Raw genomic sequence first — 18,418 nt, 5'->3', positions numbered from 1 at the left:
CCGGTAAACATCGTAGGATGGAAAAAAACGGATGTGTTTTACTGATGTTTTTTTTTATTATTTACTTGAGCAATTCTCTACCAAAACCGGAAATGGATTTTATTTGTATTTTTTGATTTGGCTCAAACTTTGTGGGGGCCTTCCCTATGACCAAATAAGCTATTTTGCGTCATTGGTTTACCCATACAAGTCTCCATAAAATTTTGGCAGCTGTCCATACAAAAATGGTATGTAAATATTCAAACAGCTGTAACTTTTGAGTGAATTTTCTGACCAATTTGGTGTCTTCGGCAAAGTTGTAGGTATTGTTGAGGACAATTGAGAAAAAAATAGGTACACGGAAAAAAATTTTTGCAGATTTTTTTAATCAACTTTTTTTTCACTAAAACTCAATTTCCCAAAATACGTATTTTTTGATTTTCGAGATTTTTTGATATGTTTTAGGGGACAAAAATTCGCAATTTTTGAGCCATAGAGAAACATGGTCAAAAAATCTGCCGCCGAGTTATGAATTTTTGAAAAAAAAAAAATAGTGATTTTTGGAAAAAATCGAAGTTTTATGCAAAAACAAGTTTGACATTATTTTTTTTTATGCAAAATAGAATTTGTAATTGAAAAGTACTTTACAGATTTTTTGATAATGGGCTCCGTTTTCAAGATATAGAGTATTTCAATTTTTAAAAATAGTGACCATGAGTGACCGTTTCTAAAAATATTTTTTTTTAAAGTTAAGAAAATTTGCTATAAAATTGTCTAAGAGAAATTGAAGATTGGACCTCTGGTTGCTGAGATACAGCGGCTTAAAGGAAAAGAAACACGAAAATTGAAGTTTTCTAAGTCTTACCCAAACAGCCCACCATTTTCTAATGACGGTATCTCAGCAAGTAATGGTCCGATTTTCAATGTTAATACATAAAACATTCGTGAAATTTTCCGATCATTTCTAAAAAAAATATTTTGAAAATTTTTAAATCAAGACTAACATTTTAAAAGGGCCAAACATTAAATATTACGCCCATTTAAAATGCTAGTCTTGATTTAAAAATTTTCAAAATATTTTTTTCGAAAAGATCGGAAAATTTCACGAATGTTTCATGTATTATCATTGAAAATCGGACCATTAGTTGCTGAGATATCGTCATTAGAAAATGGTGTGTTTTTTGGCGATATTAAGAAAACTTCAATTTTCGTGTTTCTTTTTCTTAAAGCGGCTCTATCTCAGCAACCCGAGGTCTAATCTCCAATGTCTCTTAGACACTTGTATAGCAAATTTTCTGAAATTTAAAAAAAAATATTTTTAGAAATGGTCACTCATGGTCACTATTTTTAAAAATTTAAAAACTGCAAATATTTCGCTAAAATCGAACTTTCGGTGGCTATATCTTGAAAACGGAGCCATTTATCAAAAAATCTGTAAAGTGCTTTTCGATTGCAAATTCAATTTTGCATTAAAAAATAATGTCAAACTTGGTTTTGCATGAAACTTCGATTTTTACCAAAAAGAACTATTTTTTCAAAAGTTCATAACTCGGCGGCAGATTTTTTGACCATGTTTCTCTATGGCTCAAAAGTTGCGGATTTTTGTCCCCTAAAACATATCAAAAAATCTCGAAAATAAAATAATACGTATTTTGGGAAATTGAATTTTAGTGAAAAAAAAAGTTGATTAAAAAATCTGCAATTTTTTTCCGTGTACCTATTTTTTTTCTCAAAAGTCCTCAACAATACCTACAACTTTGCCGAAGACACCAAATTGATCAGAAAATTCACTCAAAAGTTACAGCTGTTTGAATATTTACATACCATTTTTGTGTGGACAGCAGCCAAAATTGTATGGAGACTTGTATGGGTGAACCAATGACGCAAAATAGCTTATTTGGTCATAGGTAAGGCCCCCACAAAGTTTGAGTCAAATCAAAAAATACAAAAAATAAAAATGGTCGAAATTGGCTGATTTCGTAGAGAGTTGCTCACTTGACTTTTGTACTGTTCAAAAATGCAAAACAAGGTGCTTGAAAAAAACATACAAAATTAGTGAGTTAGGCGAAAACTGAATAAAAAAAAAATACCTTACAAAAGATCTCAATTACATTTTTTGGCCGAGCAATATTTTGACCAAATAAAGGAATTAAAAACATAGCAAATTTAAAAATAAATGGAAAAGATTTTTAATAATTAAATGAGAATATCATATTTAATTGATAAATTGTTATTTTTTATAATGGTATAATATAATAATTATAAATTGATGAAATATTTTTTGATGTATTCGAATGTCGTGTATTAAAAAGAAAAGAAAATCCATTCATGCTGTCTGGGCGCTCGAAAAACTGTTATCCCGTTTTAAAATTCCTCGACGCTAGTTTTTGCTCGAGGTGGCACAACCTTTGACATCAATCGATTTACCACCACCGCCATCAGGAAAAAGGTAAACCATCCGGAAACCAGATGAAGTTCCATCCTAATACTCTCGCTCTGGCTCTGCACTCTGCATCAAAGCATTTCAATTCAATTTTCACGACGATGCAAACCACACTTTTCACGGGGAGGGCAAAATGGCGGGAAGAAAAGCAAAGGTTAGGTTACCGCGTCTCCGTGGTTTCTAGCGTTGATGGTGTGTGGGAAGCGAAAGGCATAACATAAGTCTGGTGTCGTGTGTTTGCATAAAGTGAAAATTTAATTTAATACCTCACTTTGAGCGCGTGGGAAGAAAGCACTCTCGAGCTTCTAGCCATGGAAAGATGCACATTTCTACGGATCTGTGTTGCCAGACAGAGAGAGTTACACAGTTGTTTGAAAATGCTTCCAAATGTCAAGCTTGACATATTATTTTATTTATTATCTAAAATGACATTGAATTTTAATCTCTTTAAAATAAATACATATTTGCTTGCGAAAAAAAAAAACAATTTTCAGCGGGCCCAACATCGCTTCCCCCAATAAATGATTAAATTTCCAGATCAAACAAAACATCACAAACTTTTTCTTCCTTCCATCACTCTGCAAACATCCATTTTTTTCCCGGAACAATTCTATCAAAATTGATGAACGCGGGAAAACGTGACATCGTGGTTCTGGAGCCCCTTATTCTTCGAAACTAGAAACAACAGACAGAACCAGGGGGGCGACATCTATATCTCACTACAGGCAGCTCGCCCGTAGCCAACACAAGCTGTCAACTTCGGCTCCAGAACAAAAGGGAAATGTCAACTTCGGCTCCAGCACAAAAGAACAGCTGTTCGTTACGGAATCAAAACAAAGCAACTGCGCACTGTAAAAAAAAGTTCAAAAACTGCAGGCATAAAATGGAAATAAAGTAATTATTGTTTTTATGTAAAATTTTACCGCAATGTACGTTTAAAAGTTAGTGTATGTTTGTGAGGTAATTTTTATCAATTTATTTGCAAAATAAACTACTAAATTAGGGATTACTAAGCACACATCGTGCCGATGACCTCATTTTAAGTTGTACTTTTATCACATGAAACGTTTAACATAACTACTGTGTAAACTGTGACTTTTACTACAGTAATTCTTATAACAAAAATTGAATTATTAATAAAAGAAATATTTTTGTTTTCACTGTGCGCAGTTTGCGCACGTTATCAATCTCAATCACCCAAGATGGCGGCCGTTAGCATCCCCCTGGACAGAACACACACAAACACAAACACAAGAACAACACTTTCACTTCTTCTTCTTGTTTTTGTTTGTCTTGGCTGCTTGTTTCGGAGGAGAGTCTTGTTGTTGTTGTTTCTGACGATGATGTTCGCGCGAAAGGGTTTTCGGGTTCTTCGGTTTGATTCTATGAAAAAGCGAAAATGTGCGTGACTTGGAGTCTCGATAATTGGAATTGATGTTGTCGGAATTGGGGATTTTTTAGCGAAAACTTTTAAAGTACTCTTGTGTGTGTGTATTTTTTTTCGCTTTTTTATTACCTTGTAAAATTGCATGCAAAAATGTGAAGATTTTCGGTAAGCTTGACCGAAATGTCAAGTTCATAATTATGTACTATCATCTTCATCGGCCTAATAGCCGTGTGAGCTGAGGCGCAGTCTACTCTGTGTGTGCTGGGTTTGAATCCCTTCAGTATGTTATATTTAAAGTCATTTCGTACCAAGGTGAGTTGCATGATTTTACATGCGATTTTACCATCACAATTTTCGTTGTTTTTTGAGAGTATTAAACAAAATAAATTTCAAACAAAATGTTTATAGAAATGTTCTAAAATTTGTGTATTAAAGTTTTCAAATTGATTTAGTGTATCTGAAAAAGAAATACCTCATACAACTATTACAAAAAAGAACCTACTTGTAAATAAATTTTAATTTCGCAATCGGGTTTTTTTTAATAATGGAAAAAATGGAAATCTTTCGAGCAATAGCACAATTAATGATTTTTTATGTCATAATTTTAGGTAAATACACTCCCAAAAGAAATTAACTTTGTTTGGTTTTAATTTTTTATTAATCAAAGGTTTAACCTCGAAGTTTTCTTCCCTAAATACAAAGTTTTGTATAAAAGAACAAAAAAGAAAAGTTAAAAATTGAAGAAAAACTTAGTTTCAATAAAATTTAAAATTGAATATTATGTAATCAAAGCTAATCCAATCAAATTCAAATCTAATCTAATCTAATCTAATCTAATCTAATCTAATCTAATCTAATCTAATCTAATCTAATCTAATCTAATCTAATCTAATCTAATCTAATCTAAGCTAATCTAATCTAATCTAATCTAATCTAATCTAATCTAATCTAATCTAATCTAATCTAATCTAATCTAATCTAATCTAATCTAATCTAATCTAATCTAATCTAAACTGATCTAATCTGATCTAATCTAATCTATTCTAATCTAATAATTTTCTTGGCTAGCAATATATTTTGAAGTTTTAGCCTTTTTGAGCATAACTTACGGTAAAAAATACATTTTCATTCATATAAAGTGTCCATTTCTGCGCGAACAACTCGAACATAGTCTTGCTGAGATTCAAGTTGTATTGTTAATTTGATTTTGGTTGACCGCGGTGGATTTTCTTGAAATAATTCGAACTGTAAAAAATCCACCAAAGCATCTACCACATTGATCACACAAAAAAAAATGTGGTTGAAAAGTATCCACCGGAAGCTAGCCAAGAAAATTATTGGATTAGAATAGATTAGATAAGATTAGATAAGATTAGATAAGATCAGATAAGATTAGATAAGATTAGATAAGATTAGATAAGGTTAGATAAGATTAGATAAGATTAGATAAGATTAGATAAGATTAGATATGATTAGATAAGATTAGATAAGATTAGAAAAGATTAGATAAGATTAAATAAGACTAGATAAGATTAGATCAGATTAGATCAGATCAGATTGGATTAGATTAGATTATATTATAAATCAAATTTACAATGCAACTACAAGATTGCATAAAATTGTTTAGTTTTGCTAGATATTTTTTTATAGAGACTATTGCTGCCAAAATTTTATGGTAACATGTATCGATGAACAACACCCGAAATGCCTTTTTTGGTCAAATGCCCCCATAATGTTTAGGCCAAACCAAAAGAAAAAATAAATGCATGAAATCGAATGTTTGTTTGTATTATTAAATACCGTTTTTGTTTATCTGTTTTTTTCAGCGACTGGATAGCGGCCATCACAAAAACGGTAAGTAGTTAAGACTTCTTTTGAACGTACGAATTCACAGCAAACTTCCCCAACGAAAATAATTAAATTCAGCGTGCATAAGCTCTTTCACGAGAAAAAAATATTCCAAAATTCATAAGCCGCGGCTCTTAGCCATTTCCTCCACCTTTGAATTTTTGATTGCCGAAACCCCCAAAGTGACAAAATGCATTTCCGTTCAAATCCCCCGCAGCATTCATTTTTCAGTGGCAATCAAATCTTGTTCTCTCTTCACACAAAAAAACACCGAGAGTTGGGAAATCTAAAATTCTATAATAGATTTGACCCAGCAGCTCACCATCACCAACAGACAAAAAAAATAAAAGAGAAAAGCTCCGGAAAATTCATCACATTCAAATTTGAACAGCCAATATCGAAGCTTTTGCGAACGAATCGAATCGAGCGCGAAAGAAGGCCAAATATTGGTCGTGTCTATTGATTTGAGGGGGAAGGGAGGAACTTCGCTTTTATTGGCATTTGGGAAAACTAAGGGATGGGAAAAACTCATTTGAAATGCCCTACCTAATTTGGCGGGAGCGCGTGGTTTTTTTAAAAAAAAATTGATGCTCCTCGTCCCTTTTTTAAGGGGGACGCCACTGCTGCTGTCAGCTTTCTGGAATTCTGGAAATGGAAAATTTATTCGACTTTTATGTGCGAAAGAGAGAATGTCTCTCAAATTGATTGCCGAGAAATGAGCTGCATTTGATTTGATTGACGCAGATTGTCTCGGCGTCGTCTTTGGGCTGACGGCAGAATGTGGTGTGATTTAATGGTAGAAATCCGCCTGTGAATTGTCACACTGAATGTGGAATATATCAGCTTTGGAGCAGACGTGCAGAGTGGGAGAGGCTAATGCCAGATAAGTCCTATTTGATGTATTCTGGGCTGAATTACAATCACTGGTGTCACTTTTCTGGAAGGAACTCTGATCTGGGGGAAGTTTGATAAATTATGCAGTTTTTGTACAAAATCAATATAAAAAAGTTAGAACAAAAAACAAAACTTAAAAAAATAACTTTTTATGGTAAACTTTTCCTTGAAACTTGCTTGCTCACTTTCCTAGAGGAAAGAGGCACGATGGAATGAGATGCTTTTAGCCTATTTGATGAAAAAAAAAAAATCAAACTAACGTTTACACTACAGCACGTTACAAATCTAAGAGTAATCTTCGCCCAACGGAAATGGTAACCAACACCGCCAAATGAGACAAGACATCTACCAGACTGTCTGTCTGGGGATCTTTTTGTTCTTAGCTGATTGATTTCACCTCTTTCTCTTGGCTACTGGTAAAAAGCTTTTCTTCAGGGCGTTTGTTCTAGTTGGAAAAGTACGGGTTAAACTTGTCAAAAAAGTCAATAGCCTTCTAGAAGCGTGCAAAACTGACAGTTAAATCAGAGACGAACAGACATGAAAACTCGAACTTTGTTGTACTCAAACAAGATGCCCGAAAACGTTTAGTCACATTGCGTGCAGTTTCATGTTAGCGTCCACCTCATGGCGGTTTTAAAAACACCAAAAAAGCAAAATTGGAAAATTTTATTTAAAGGACCCTTGAGCAACTCTCTTCGAAATCGCCCGATTTCGACCATTTTTATTTTTTGAATTTTTTGATTTAACTCAAACTTTATGGGGGCCTTCGCTATGTCCAAATAAGCTATTTTGCGTCATTGGTTCACCCATACAAGTCTCCATACAATTTTGGCAGCTGTCCATATAAAAATGGTATGTAAATATTCAAACAGCTGTAACTTTTGAGTGAATTTTCTGACACCAATCTTCGGCAAAGTTGTAGGTATTGTTGAGGACTTTTGAGAAACAAATAAGTACACGGAAATTTTTTTTGCAAATTTTTTATCACCTTTTTTTTTTCACTAAAACTCAATTTCCCAAAATACGTATTTTTTTGATTTTCGAGATTTTTTTATATGTTTTAGGGGACAAAAATCCGCAACTTTTGAGCCATAGAGAAACATGGTCAAAAAATCTGCCGCCGAGTTATGAATTTTTGAAAAAATAGTGCTTTTTGGAAAAAATCGAAGTTTCATGCAAAAACAAGTTTGACATTATTTTTTAATGCAAAATTGAATTTGCAATCGAAAAGTACTTTACAGATTTTTTGATAAAGGGCTCTGTCTTCAAGATATAGCCACCGAATGTTTGATTTTAGCGAAATATTTGCAGTTTTTCAATTTTTAAAAATAGTGACCATGAGTGACCATTTCTAGAAATATTTTTTTTTAAACGTTCAGAAAATTTTCTATAAAATTGTCTAAGAGACATTGAAGATTGGACCTCGGGTTGCTGAGATAGAGCCGCTTTAAGAAAAAGAAACACGAAAATTGAAGTTTTCAAAATCTCACCAAAAAAACACACCATTTTCTAATTACGATATCTCAGCAACTAATGGTTCGATTTTCAATGTTAATACATAAAACATTCGTGAAATTTTCCGATCTTTTCGAAAAAAATATTTTGAAAATTTTTAAATCAAGACTAACATTTTAAATGGGCGTAATATTCAATGTTTGGCCCTTTTAAAATGTTAGTCTTGATTTAAAAATTTTCAAAATATTTTTTTCGAAAAGATCGGAAAATTTTACGAATGTTTCATATATTAACATTGAAAATCGGACCATTAATTCCTGAGATATCGTCATTAGAAAATTGTGGGCTGTTAGGGTGAGACTTAGAAAACTTCAATTTTCGTGTTTATTTTTCTTTAAGCCGCTGTATCTCAGCAACCAGTGGTCCAATCTTCAATGTCTCTTAGACAATTTTATAGCAAATTTTCTTAACTTTAAAAAAAAATATTTTTAGAAACGGTCACTCATGGTCACTATTTTTAAAAATTGAAATACTCTATATCTTGAAAACGGAGCCCATTATCAAAAAATCTGTAAAGTACTTTTCAATTACAAATTCTATTTTGCATAAAAAAAAATAATGTCAAACTTGTTTTTGCATAAAACTTCGATTTTTTCCAAAAATCACTATTTTTTTTTTTTCAAAAATTCATAACTCGGCGGCTGATTTTTTGACCATGTTTCTCTATGGCTCAAAAGTTGCGGATTTTTGTCCCCTAAAACATATAAAAAAATCTCGAAAATCAAAAAATACGTATTTTGGGAAATTGAGTTTTAGTGAAAAAAAAGTTGATAAAAAAATCTGCAAATTATTTTTCCGTGTACCTATTTTTTTCTCAAAATTCCTCAACAATACCTACAACTTTGCCGAAGATACCAAATTGATCAGAAAATTCACTCAAAAGTTACAGCTGTTTGAATATTTAGGGTAGAGTAGTCATCAATGAGACACGGGGAACAATGATAAAATGGCTCTCACAAGTCGTAGTTTCAACCAATCAGGCTCATATTTGGGGGAAAGGTGTGTCTACTGGATACACGTCTGCCATATTAGTGGCTTTGGTTATGGACGCTCCCTTGAAAAGTGATTCATAAATGTTTGATTCTGGGGTGTAAAAGTAAATTAAAGACAAAAAATACTTTTTCGCTCGTAGGCTGCCATTTACACCAAAACTAATATTTCTTCAAATTTCTTTCGACGTTCCATAGGGATTAAGTTGGGCTACAATGTCCTTTCATTAGATTTGGCCAAAATTTAGAATATACCCAGAATCCAGGGCTGTCTCATTGTTCCCCACTCATTTCAGCCCATGGGTAACAATGAGACACTTTGATTTTTCTTCAATAAACTTTTCAAAATCGATGGAAATCTTTCAAAACATGAATTAAAAGTGATTTTTGGCATATTTATAGAGTTTTAACTTCATTTAACCAAAAATACTAGGTTATTTGGTATTAATATATAGATTTTACAAAATTTCAATACTTTTTAGTGTAACTTTTGTTATTAAAAGTTTCATGTTGGCAAAATTGCTCTAAAATGTTCAAGGAAAGTCATCTGCAATGGAACAATACAAAAACATGATGTTTTGCATGAAAAATGTTGATTTTCGTAGTGTGTCTCATTGTTCCCCAGCTGTCTCATTGTTCCTGCCAAATGCGTCTACAATGAGACAGTTGAATAACTCTGGCTGTAGATGTCGGATCGATCTCATATTTTGGTCAATGTTAGAACACATTAAAAGAAAGATAATGCAACTAAAAGCTCATTAAAACATGCTAATGAAAAAATTAGAAAAATCGTTGATAGTTGAAAACCAAAAGTGTCTCATTGATGACTACCCTACCCTACATACCATTTTTGTATGGACAGCTGCCAAAATTGTATGGAGACTTGTATGGGTGAACCAATCACACAAAATAGCATATTTGGCCATAGGGAAGGCCCCCACAAAGTTTGAGCCAAATCAAAAAATACAAATAAAATCCATTTCTGGTTTTGGTAGAGAATTGCTCCCTTTAAAAAAGCTCTTGAATTGTTGATTTAATATTTAAATTATAATAGTGATGTGTTCGTTTGTTTCTTATCAATGTTACTCGTTAATTAACATAAACGAAATCATATTTTTAAACATGCAAATTTTGTTGAATTTGTTATAAAAAGGAATGACTGAACACAAATCTTAACCAAAAATCCTAATCTTAAACCCAAAACATCATAACCACTAAATAAGGTTATGGTTTCCCGTCAAAACAAACCAAATAAAATCATTTTTCAACTAAACCAAACAAAGACAACAGCCCATAAGAAACCACCGAAAACAACCTCCCAAATCCCGCTGACAGAATAATTGACCGGGTAAGACCCGGATCTCCGAGTGTGAGTGCAAACGGAAACAAAAGAAAAAATATCGCGAGGAACAGTTCCACACGCCCGCTCCGTCGGACGCCCGAAAACGGAAAACAAAAGACCCCAAAGTTGGGTAATCTTCGTAATTAGTCGATGAAACAAAGGGATTTTCTGCTCGGGCAACCGCCGCCATCTTTTTTTTACCTCTCTGTCAAACGATACACGGTGAAAGGAAATTGATCACAATGCCGTGGAATCGAGATTGGCGGCGTTAATTGAATGTTTTTTATTTCGTTTTTTTTTTCTTTCAATTTTGTGTGAAAGAAAAAGCACCGTTTCCGGATTAATTATCAGTTTGATTAAAAAAAGGGGGTCAGAAAATCCTCTTTTATTGGTAAATAATTGAAAACTGGAAGGATCGATCCCGAATCCGAATCTCGCGTCCCAATTCGAGTCCATTAAGAGCGGTGCTGCGGCGGCGGGTGGTGCTTATTTCATGAATCAAGTGCGCCATAAATATATTTATTCGAGTGGCACTTCATTTCACAATTATCCCCGGAAGCGGCGCATCCAGTTTCGCACGCGCCTGAATGTGGGCTCAAAATTACGACCTTTTCCCCTCCCGAGAGAGGGAGCGAAAAAAGGTGCCGGAATTTAATCACCCGAAAAGAAAAATCAAATGATAAATTACCACAGCAGCAGTTGGGGTAAAAGGTAACCAGCGCGAGCGTTAATAAATTCCCCCAACGCAAAGTCGTAAACCCGGGGAAGACCTCTAAACTGCTTAGTAAAAATGCAGCAGCAACAGAAAAAAAATCAAACAAAAAGGAAAGGTGAGCTCATAAATTATGCCCCAAAACTGGGTAAGGAATGTAGATAAATTATGCTGCCGACGAGCGCCGAGGGCATTGATCTTTTGGGAGTGAATGCCTTAGTAAGCAAAACTGGGTAGAATTATTTTGTGTGGCATTTATTATTGACGTAGGATCAAGATTGCGGAAAAAAATAAAAAAAACTCAGTTGCTTCAAAAATATCCATCTTCATAAACTTTAAAAATCATTTCCATCGTATAATAGTGTCCATTTCCCTCATCTTTGATCACGTGAATCATTTTCCAAAGTCCAGCCGGTACAAAAGTTGGAAACATTTCCGCGTCCAAAATCCAATCGTTGACTTCGAGTGTCCTAGCGTTATAGGGACATTCGTTGGGCTTCATAAGGTTTGGCACATATTTCACAACTCTTTCGTAATAATCGCTCCAGAAATTGTCTATAAAATTGCACATGTTGATTGGGCCAATTTTCATCGGGTATCGGTTGAACTGATTGTTCCCCAAAGAACTGTGGTACAAATCTATTGAAGTCTAAAAACATCATATTTCACACAAATTTAAACCATTTCAAAGATACATGACTAACCTCAAAACTGTCTCCAATGTCCACAGTTTGGATAATTTTCCCCGATAGAGCATTGTTATCCGAGCATTCGTTGGTGAAGGTTGTCTGAATCAACATGACTCGTCGCATCCTGGCGCAAAACGCCGGCAATATTGCCCTACCTGCGGCTCAGGCAGGCAAAAAAGTGGGAATTTCCAAAAGGAAGGTTGAGGCCTCAACTGATGGCCAAAAAGCGGGGATTTCCAAAAGGAAGGTGCTTTTGGAAGTGACATCGAACAGCAAAAAGACGAAGAAGAGCGACGGTACTGTACCGATGGATGAGGAGGAGGAGAACTCTTCGTCGCACGAGGAGCAGCTATTGAAGAACAACAAGTTTGCTGGACTGCCTGACGAGGACCAGGTAGCGGAAGCAAAGGAGAATGAAGTGAAACAGCGAAAGGAGAAACTGCCTCCTTTTTATGTGCGGCAATCAGCAGCAACGATCGACTTTCGAGCGGGGCTGGTTGAACTCATCAAGTCTGGGAAAGTCCTAGGCAACATTCGTCTGTGTCAGGACGGATTTAAGGTGCTGGTGCAATCCAGGCAGCACTATCAACTGGTCAAGGATTACTTGACCGAAAACGAGGCGGAGTACTTTACCCATGATGTCGTCATGGATAAGCCGTACAAAATCGTCGTCAGAGGTCTGTACGACATGCCAGTGGAGGAATTAGCTGCCGAGCTAAAAGTTTTGAAACTGGATGTGTTGGCCGTGCACAAAATGAGCCGACGCAACAAAGACATCAAGTACCGTGACCAGCTCTACCTGCTGCATTTGGCTAAGGGATCGACGACGCTTCCTGAGCTGAAGGCAATTCGAGCGGTTTTCAACATTATCGTGTCGTGGGAGCGATACCGACCAGTGCATCGTGACGTCACACAATGCTTCAACTGCCTGGGTTTCGGGCACGGAGGTAAGAACTGCCACCTGAAGCGTCGTTGCGCCAAATGTGGTACCGATGCGCACATCACATCCCAGTGCATCCAAGATTCGCTGGTGAAGTGCCTCAACTGCAACGGTGAGCACTCGTCAACCGACCGAAAGTGCCCCAAGAGAGCTGAGTTCGTGAAAATTCGGCAGCAAGCATCGACGAAGAATCAGCCTCAGCGTCGTAGAACTCCTCCAGCCCTGGTGGAGCAAAATTTTCCACCTCTTCAACCGCGACGCCAGGTCCCGAACTTGGCACCGTTGCCGTTGGATCCCAGGAAGAGAGCTGAGATGAATCATCCACGGCCGGGTTCCAGCCAGGAGCCGAGACCGCCACCACCGGGCTTCAGCCAGGAGCCAAGACCAACCCAAGAACCAGCAGTTGAGGAAAATGGTAATGATCTTTACACCTCAACCGAACTCCTCAATATTTTCAAACAGATGTCCGCTGCACTGCGTGGATGCAAAACCAAGACCCAGCAGATTGAAGTGCTGACCTCGTTCGTCATCCAGTATGGATCGTAGGTCCCTCAAGCTGCTGAATTGGAACGCTTGCTCCATTAGGAGGAAGAATTTAGAGCTGGTGGATTTTCTTCGCGAGAAGGAGATCGACGTAGCTGCCATCACGGAAACTCATCTGAAGCCCGGTGAAAAAGTTTATCTGCAAAACTACAAGATCGCGACGCAGCTCGATAGGACCACCTCTGGAGGAGGAGGTGTGCTTGTCGCTGTTCATCGTGATCTCAAGCCACGCCGGCTGCCACACTTTAAGCTGGACATCATCGAGGCCGTTGGGTGGAAATTCCCACTTCGGTTGGCCCAGTACTCTTCATTGCTGCATACTGCCCACGTCAGGTGAATTCCAGAGATGGTTCAGCAGCAAAACTGAAGAGCGATATCCAGAAGCTGACACGGCGGAGCGCAAAGTACATCATCGCTGGTGACCTCAACGCGAAGCATGAAGTTTGGGGCAACAGCAGGAGGAATCGGAACGGAGTGATTCTGCACAACGATCTGCAAAACGGATACTACAACGTTGTGAGTCCGGATCGTCCAACGAGGGTGGCTCGGTCTGGGAATCACTCAATCATCGACTTCTTCATTACCAATATGGCTGAGAACGTGGCTCATCCTGAGGTGTTTGAAGAGTTGAGTTCTGATCACTATCCGGTGGTTGTGGAGGTTGGAGCTTCCGTTACTCCGCAGCGGCAACCAACCCGGAAAGATTACCACAACGTTGACTGGCAGCAGTTTCAGCAAGTGGTAGACAGCAACATCGACTATGATCAACACCCGGAAACTTCTGCTGATATTGATCGTTCGCTGGAGGTGATCCAGCAGGCTATCAACCAAGCAGAGGCTGCCAACGTTCGGGAGGTTCCTGTTAATTTTAAGGTAACTGATATTGACGTAGATACTAAACACTTGATTAGACTTAGGAATGTTTATAGGAGACAATATCAACGGACTGGGGACTATGACAAAAGATTTCAGTAAACAATTTGAACAAAATCATACAAGACCGACTTGACAATATCAGAAATCAAGAATTTTCAAAACATGTAAGCCAGCTTGGGAATTATTCAAAACCATTTTGGAAACTTTCAAAAGTTCTTAAAAACAAACCAAAGCCTATTCCTCCTCTTATTGTTGAGGATTCTCCTTTGATTACATCCGAGGAAAAGGCAAATGCACTTGGGCTTCATTTTGTTAGTTCTCATAATCTTGGCGCTTCCATGACCAGCCGTAAAGAAACATCAGTTGCCAATAGTATTTCAACAATTAATAACTCTACCTTTGAATTTCCTGCAGATTCCCATGTTTCTGGTGAGGAAGTCAAAGTTGCAGTTAAACAAATGAAAAATATGAAAGCTCCAGGCTTTGATAACATTTTAATCTGGTGTTGAAAAAACAGAGTGATCAGTTCTTTCAACATCTAGCCAATATTTTCAATAAATGTTTGCAACTTGGTTACTTCCCCACCAATTGGAAGCTGGGCAAAGTCATACCAATTTTGAAGCCTCAAAAGATCCAACATCGCCAACAAGTTATCGTCCCATTAGTCTTTTGAGTAGTCTGTCCAAACTCTTTGAGAAGGTCATCTATTCAAGGCTTTTGGATTTTACCAACGATAATAATATAATTTTGAACGAGCAGTTTGGCTTCCGAAAGGGACATAATACTGCTCATCAGCTTACGAGAGTAACTAAAATCATCAAGCAGAACAAGCTTGAGTCTAAATCAACTGCTATGGCTTTGTTGGATGTTGAGAAGGCTTTTGACAATGTTTGGCATGATGGTTTGATACATAAACTGTATTTATACGGTTTTCCAATGTATCTTATCAAAATTATCCAGCACTATCTTTCGGAGAGATCGTTCAAGGTTTTTCTGAATGGGATTGCTTCTGGATTATTCAACATTGATGCTGGGGTTCCCCAAGGAAGTATTCTTGGCCCACTTCTGTACAATATTTTTACATCTGATTTGCCTACTCTTCCTGGTAATGGTGTGTTGTCACTTTTTGCTGATGACACTGCCGTTATTTATAAGGGTAAAATAACCAGATATTTAGTTGGCCGTCTTCAGAAGGGTCTTGACGTTCTTTCCGAATACTTTGGCGACTGGAAAATTCGCATAAATGCAGCCAAAACTCAAACCATCATTTTTCCACTTTCCAAATCGGCCAGATTTGTCCCAAAGGATGATGTTTTGATTAAAATGAATGATGTTTCGATACCCTGGTCAAAGGAAGTTGTCTATTTAGGTCTCATACTTGACTCGAAACTTTTGTTTCGGCAGCATGTAGATAAAATATTGAACAAGTGCAGCATTCTCATCAGGTGTTTGTATCCTTTAATTAACAGAAAATCAAAGCTATCTTTGAAAAATAAGCTAGCAGTTTACAAACAAATAATTTACCCCGTTATTGAGTATGCAGTACCTGTTTGGGAGTGTTGCGCTAGAACTCATAAATTGAAGCTCCAGCGTGTCCAAAACAAGGTACTCAAAATGGTTTTGAATGTTCCTGGCTGGACAAGATCAAGTGAGGTTCATGAATTAGCAGAAGTTAAAATGTTGGATCAGAAGATTCAAGAAAAATGTTTGAAATTCAGGGAAAAATGTGCTATATCTGAATACCCCTTGATTCAAGGATTGGTTTAGTTTATGGTAAGATTAAGTTAGTTTTAGGTTAGGTTATGTTTTCTTAACATTTTTTTTCCTTATTGTACCTAGTGTTACAAAAATGATAAATCATATACTTTTAAAGTTATAAAAATAAACAGTGTTTAAATCACGAAAAGCAAACTAAAGCTGAAGAGCCACAGCTGACCACTTATTATGTAAACCAAATGTAATTATTATAAGAAAGATTCAATAAAGTATATTTAATTCAAAAAAAAAAAAAAAAATTCCCCGATAGAGCTGCCGTCGTTCGGTTAAGCTTGCGGACCCTTACGGTACATTCCATCATTCCGGTGCCGTTGCAGTAGCTGAACGAATCGAACATCACCTGGACCGAGCTGGCGGGGGAAATGGTCAAAATAAGCAAACAAGAGGGGATAATTATCGTCGGAAGCTTCATTTCCAGCAATAATTTTCACCAAACTGAAGCGGTTTGAGCAGATTTAGTACTGGCTTGTCTGAATCGTTTGCGTGACTATCGTTGCAAAAGTAATTTCATCTAACTAACCAGTTATTGTTTCAGCAAGGAAGTTAACATCGTGACATCGGTATAATGTAAATGCAACGTTATTTTACCTCAGCGATAAAATTTGCATCAGTTTTTGATGTAAAATTTCACCTTACTCCATGGGAAAGGTGAGCATTATTGCAAATCAATGTACAATAAAAAACTAACCTAATCCACCTATGTGGTTGATGCCTTCCTCACTTTTTACCAAAAATGGGTAATATGAGTGGTTTGGACACACATTTCAGCTTTTTTTAGATCCAGAAAAAACACAGATATAACTTATGTGGTAATAACTCGAGACAGGGTTGCTAGATCTTCAATGTTTTGGACACTTTAAAAATGCCTTTCAATTGCCTAACCAACGATGGGTCGGATGATGGATCCGGACATAGTTTACATACATTTAAGTGAGATCCGGCTTCAAAAAAGTACATAAATATCACTCAAGTGGTCATAACTCGAGACAGGGTTGCCAGATCTTCAATGTTTTGGACTCTTTGGAAAGGCCTTTCAATTTCCTAACCAACGATGGGTTGGATGATGGATCCGGACATAGTTTACATACATTTAAGTGAGATCCGGCTTCAAAAAAGTACATAAATCTCACTTAAGTGGTCATAACTCGAGACAGGGTTGCCAGATCTTCAATGTTTTGGACTCTTTGGAAAGGCCTTTTACTTGCCTAACCAACGATGGGTCGGATTGTGGATCCGGACACAGTTTACATCTAATCTAATCTAATCTAATCTAATCTAACACAAACGTAGCCAGTCCGATGAAAGCATGCTGGAAAGTCTTGTGATTAGATTACGCCCCAAGCACTTTTCTTGTCAATATTAATAATTGCAGTACATCCGAGAACACCCGAAAATGTAAAACAAAAATTAAAGCGGCCAGCCCTACTACGTTGTGTTTACCGCAGAGAGGATTCTGTGAACGGATCACATTTCACAGAATCTACAGGGGAGGAGGGATGCGTGGACATACCGTACCAAACGCTCCGATTTATAGTTGCATTGGTGTTATGTAGGGTTTGTTTAGTGTAATGATATAAAGTAAATATAATCAATGAATATAATCAATAGTAATATTTTATATAGTGAATTACCTTCATTATTAGCTGAAAAATTATACGTTATTGATTGAAATAAGGTAGAGTACAGCACAGCATTTTTTTGATTAGAAGAAATGTAGAGATTGTAAGAAATAATAGTAAGAAAAACTGAGATAAAAGATTTAAAGAGAAGTTTGATAGTTCCAGAAGAAATAACTATAAAGAAGAGAAGAATAAATGGAAATAAGAAACGCGGGAAAAAAATCAACCATGAAACATTTTTTGAATTCTCTGAAAAGGATACAATCTGGAAGCACTGTAAGGGGTTGTTCACAAATTAAGTCCATGAATAAAGGGAGGGAAGGGGGTTTGCAGATTGTGAAGGCCATGTTAAAGATAGGAAAAGTGCGTAACAGAAGGGAGGGTGGTTCAGAAATCTCGAAATACTCTGAATGAAATATTTGAATAACCCCTAAGGCAAGTTTTCAGGATGATGAAACGACAGGCATCGCTGAGAGATTGATCTTCGCGAGCTCTTCCCTCGCACGACAAACAGTACTGATCGTCAGTTTCCTGCGCTCCTCTGGCAGTAGCTCCCTTCTTCAAACTTCCCCTTAGCAGCAGGTGGAACAGCTTGGGCTCTGCTCTCGCCAGTTGCACTCTCCAGCCTGCGTCATTGTCTCTCGCTCCCCGAGCCGATCGCCGCGGATCGCGTCCAAAGTTCACTCCTTGCGTCCGCCAGGCAGCTAATGAAAACACCCTCACTCTCTTCCTCCAACACAACGCGGTGGTAAGGGGGAGTCATCGGCTGACCAACACCATCTCACTCAACCGGGGCTGTCAACGCACTAACAACCTTGCAAAACACTTGCATGCAAGTAGAACACCGGTGTTCAGCTCAGGTCACA

At 36.9% G+C, this 18,418-nt stretch overlaps 2 protein-coding genes across 4 annotated transcripts in view; one reads left to right on the top strand and one right to left on the bottom strand.

Moving 5' to 3' along the window:
- LOC6046540 overlaps positions 1 to 16,247 on the bottom strand; it is a 40,345-nt gene extending 24,098 nt beyond the window's left edge. Inside the window, exons 1-2 of one of the 3 annotated variants that reach the window (XM_038248212.1) lie at positions 16,187 to 16,247; positions 11,814 to 11,864 (exon numbers count right to left, since the gene is read on the bottom strand). In XM_038248212.1, coding sequence (XP_038104140.1) covers positions 11,814 to 11,864; positions 16,187 to 16,234 — 99 coding nt within the window. In that variant the 5' untranslated portion in view covers positions 16,235 to 16,247. Of the gene's footprint in view, positions 1 to 11,643; positions 11,759 to 11,813; positions 11,865 to 16,186 lie in introns of those variants that run through there. The other 2 variants (XR_005276493.1, XR_005276492.1) reach the window with 2 other exon arrangements.
- Positions 1 to 18,418, top strand: part of LOC6046541 — a 96,083-nt gene that overhangs the window by 62,632 nt on the left and 15,033 nt on the right. The window contains exon 6 of the mRNA XM_038248191.1: positions 5,636 to 5,663. Coding sequence (XP_038104119.1) covers positions 5,636 to 5,663 — 28 coding nt within the window. The remainder of the gene's footprint in view (positions 1 to 5,635; positions 5,664 to 18,418) is intronic.

The sequence above is a fragment of the Culex quinquefasciatus genome, chromosome 1 (genome assembly GCF_015732765.1).
Source record: "Culex quinquefasciatus strain JHB chromosome 1, VPISU_Cqui_1.0_pri_paternal, whole genome shotgun sequence".
Taxonomy (NCBI): domain Eukaryota; kingdom Metazoa; phylum Arthropoda; class Insecta; order Diptera; family Culicidae; genus Culex; species Culex quinquefasciatus.
This window is presented reverse-complemented; position numbering and strand designations above follow the sequence as displayed.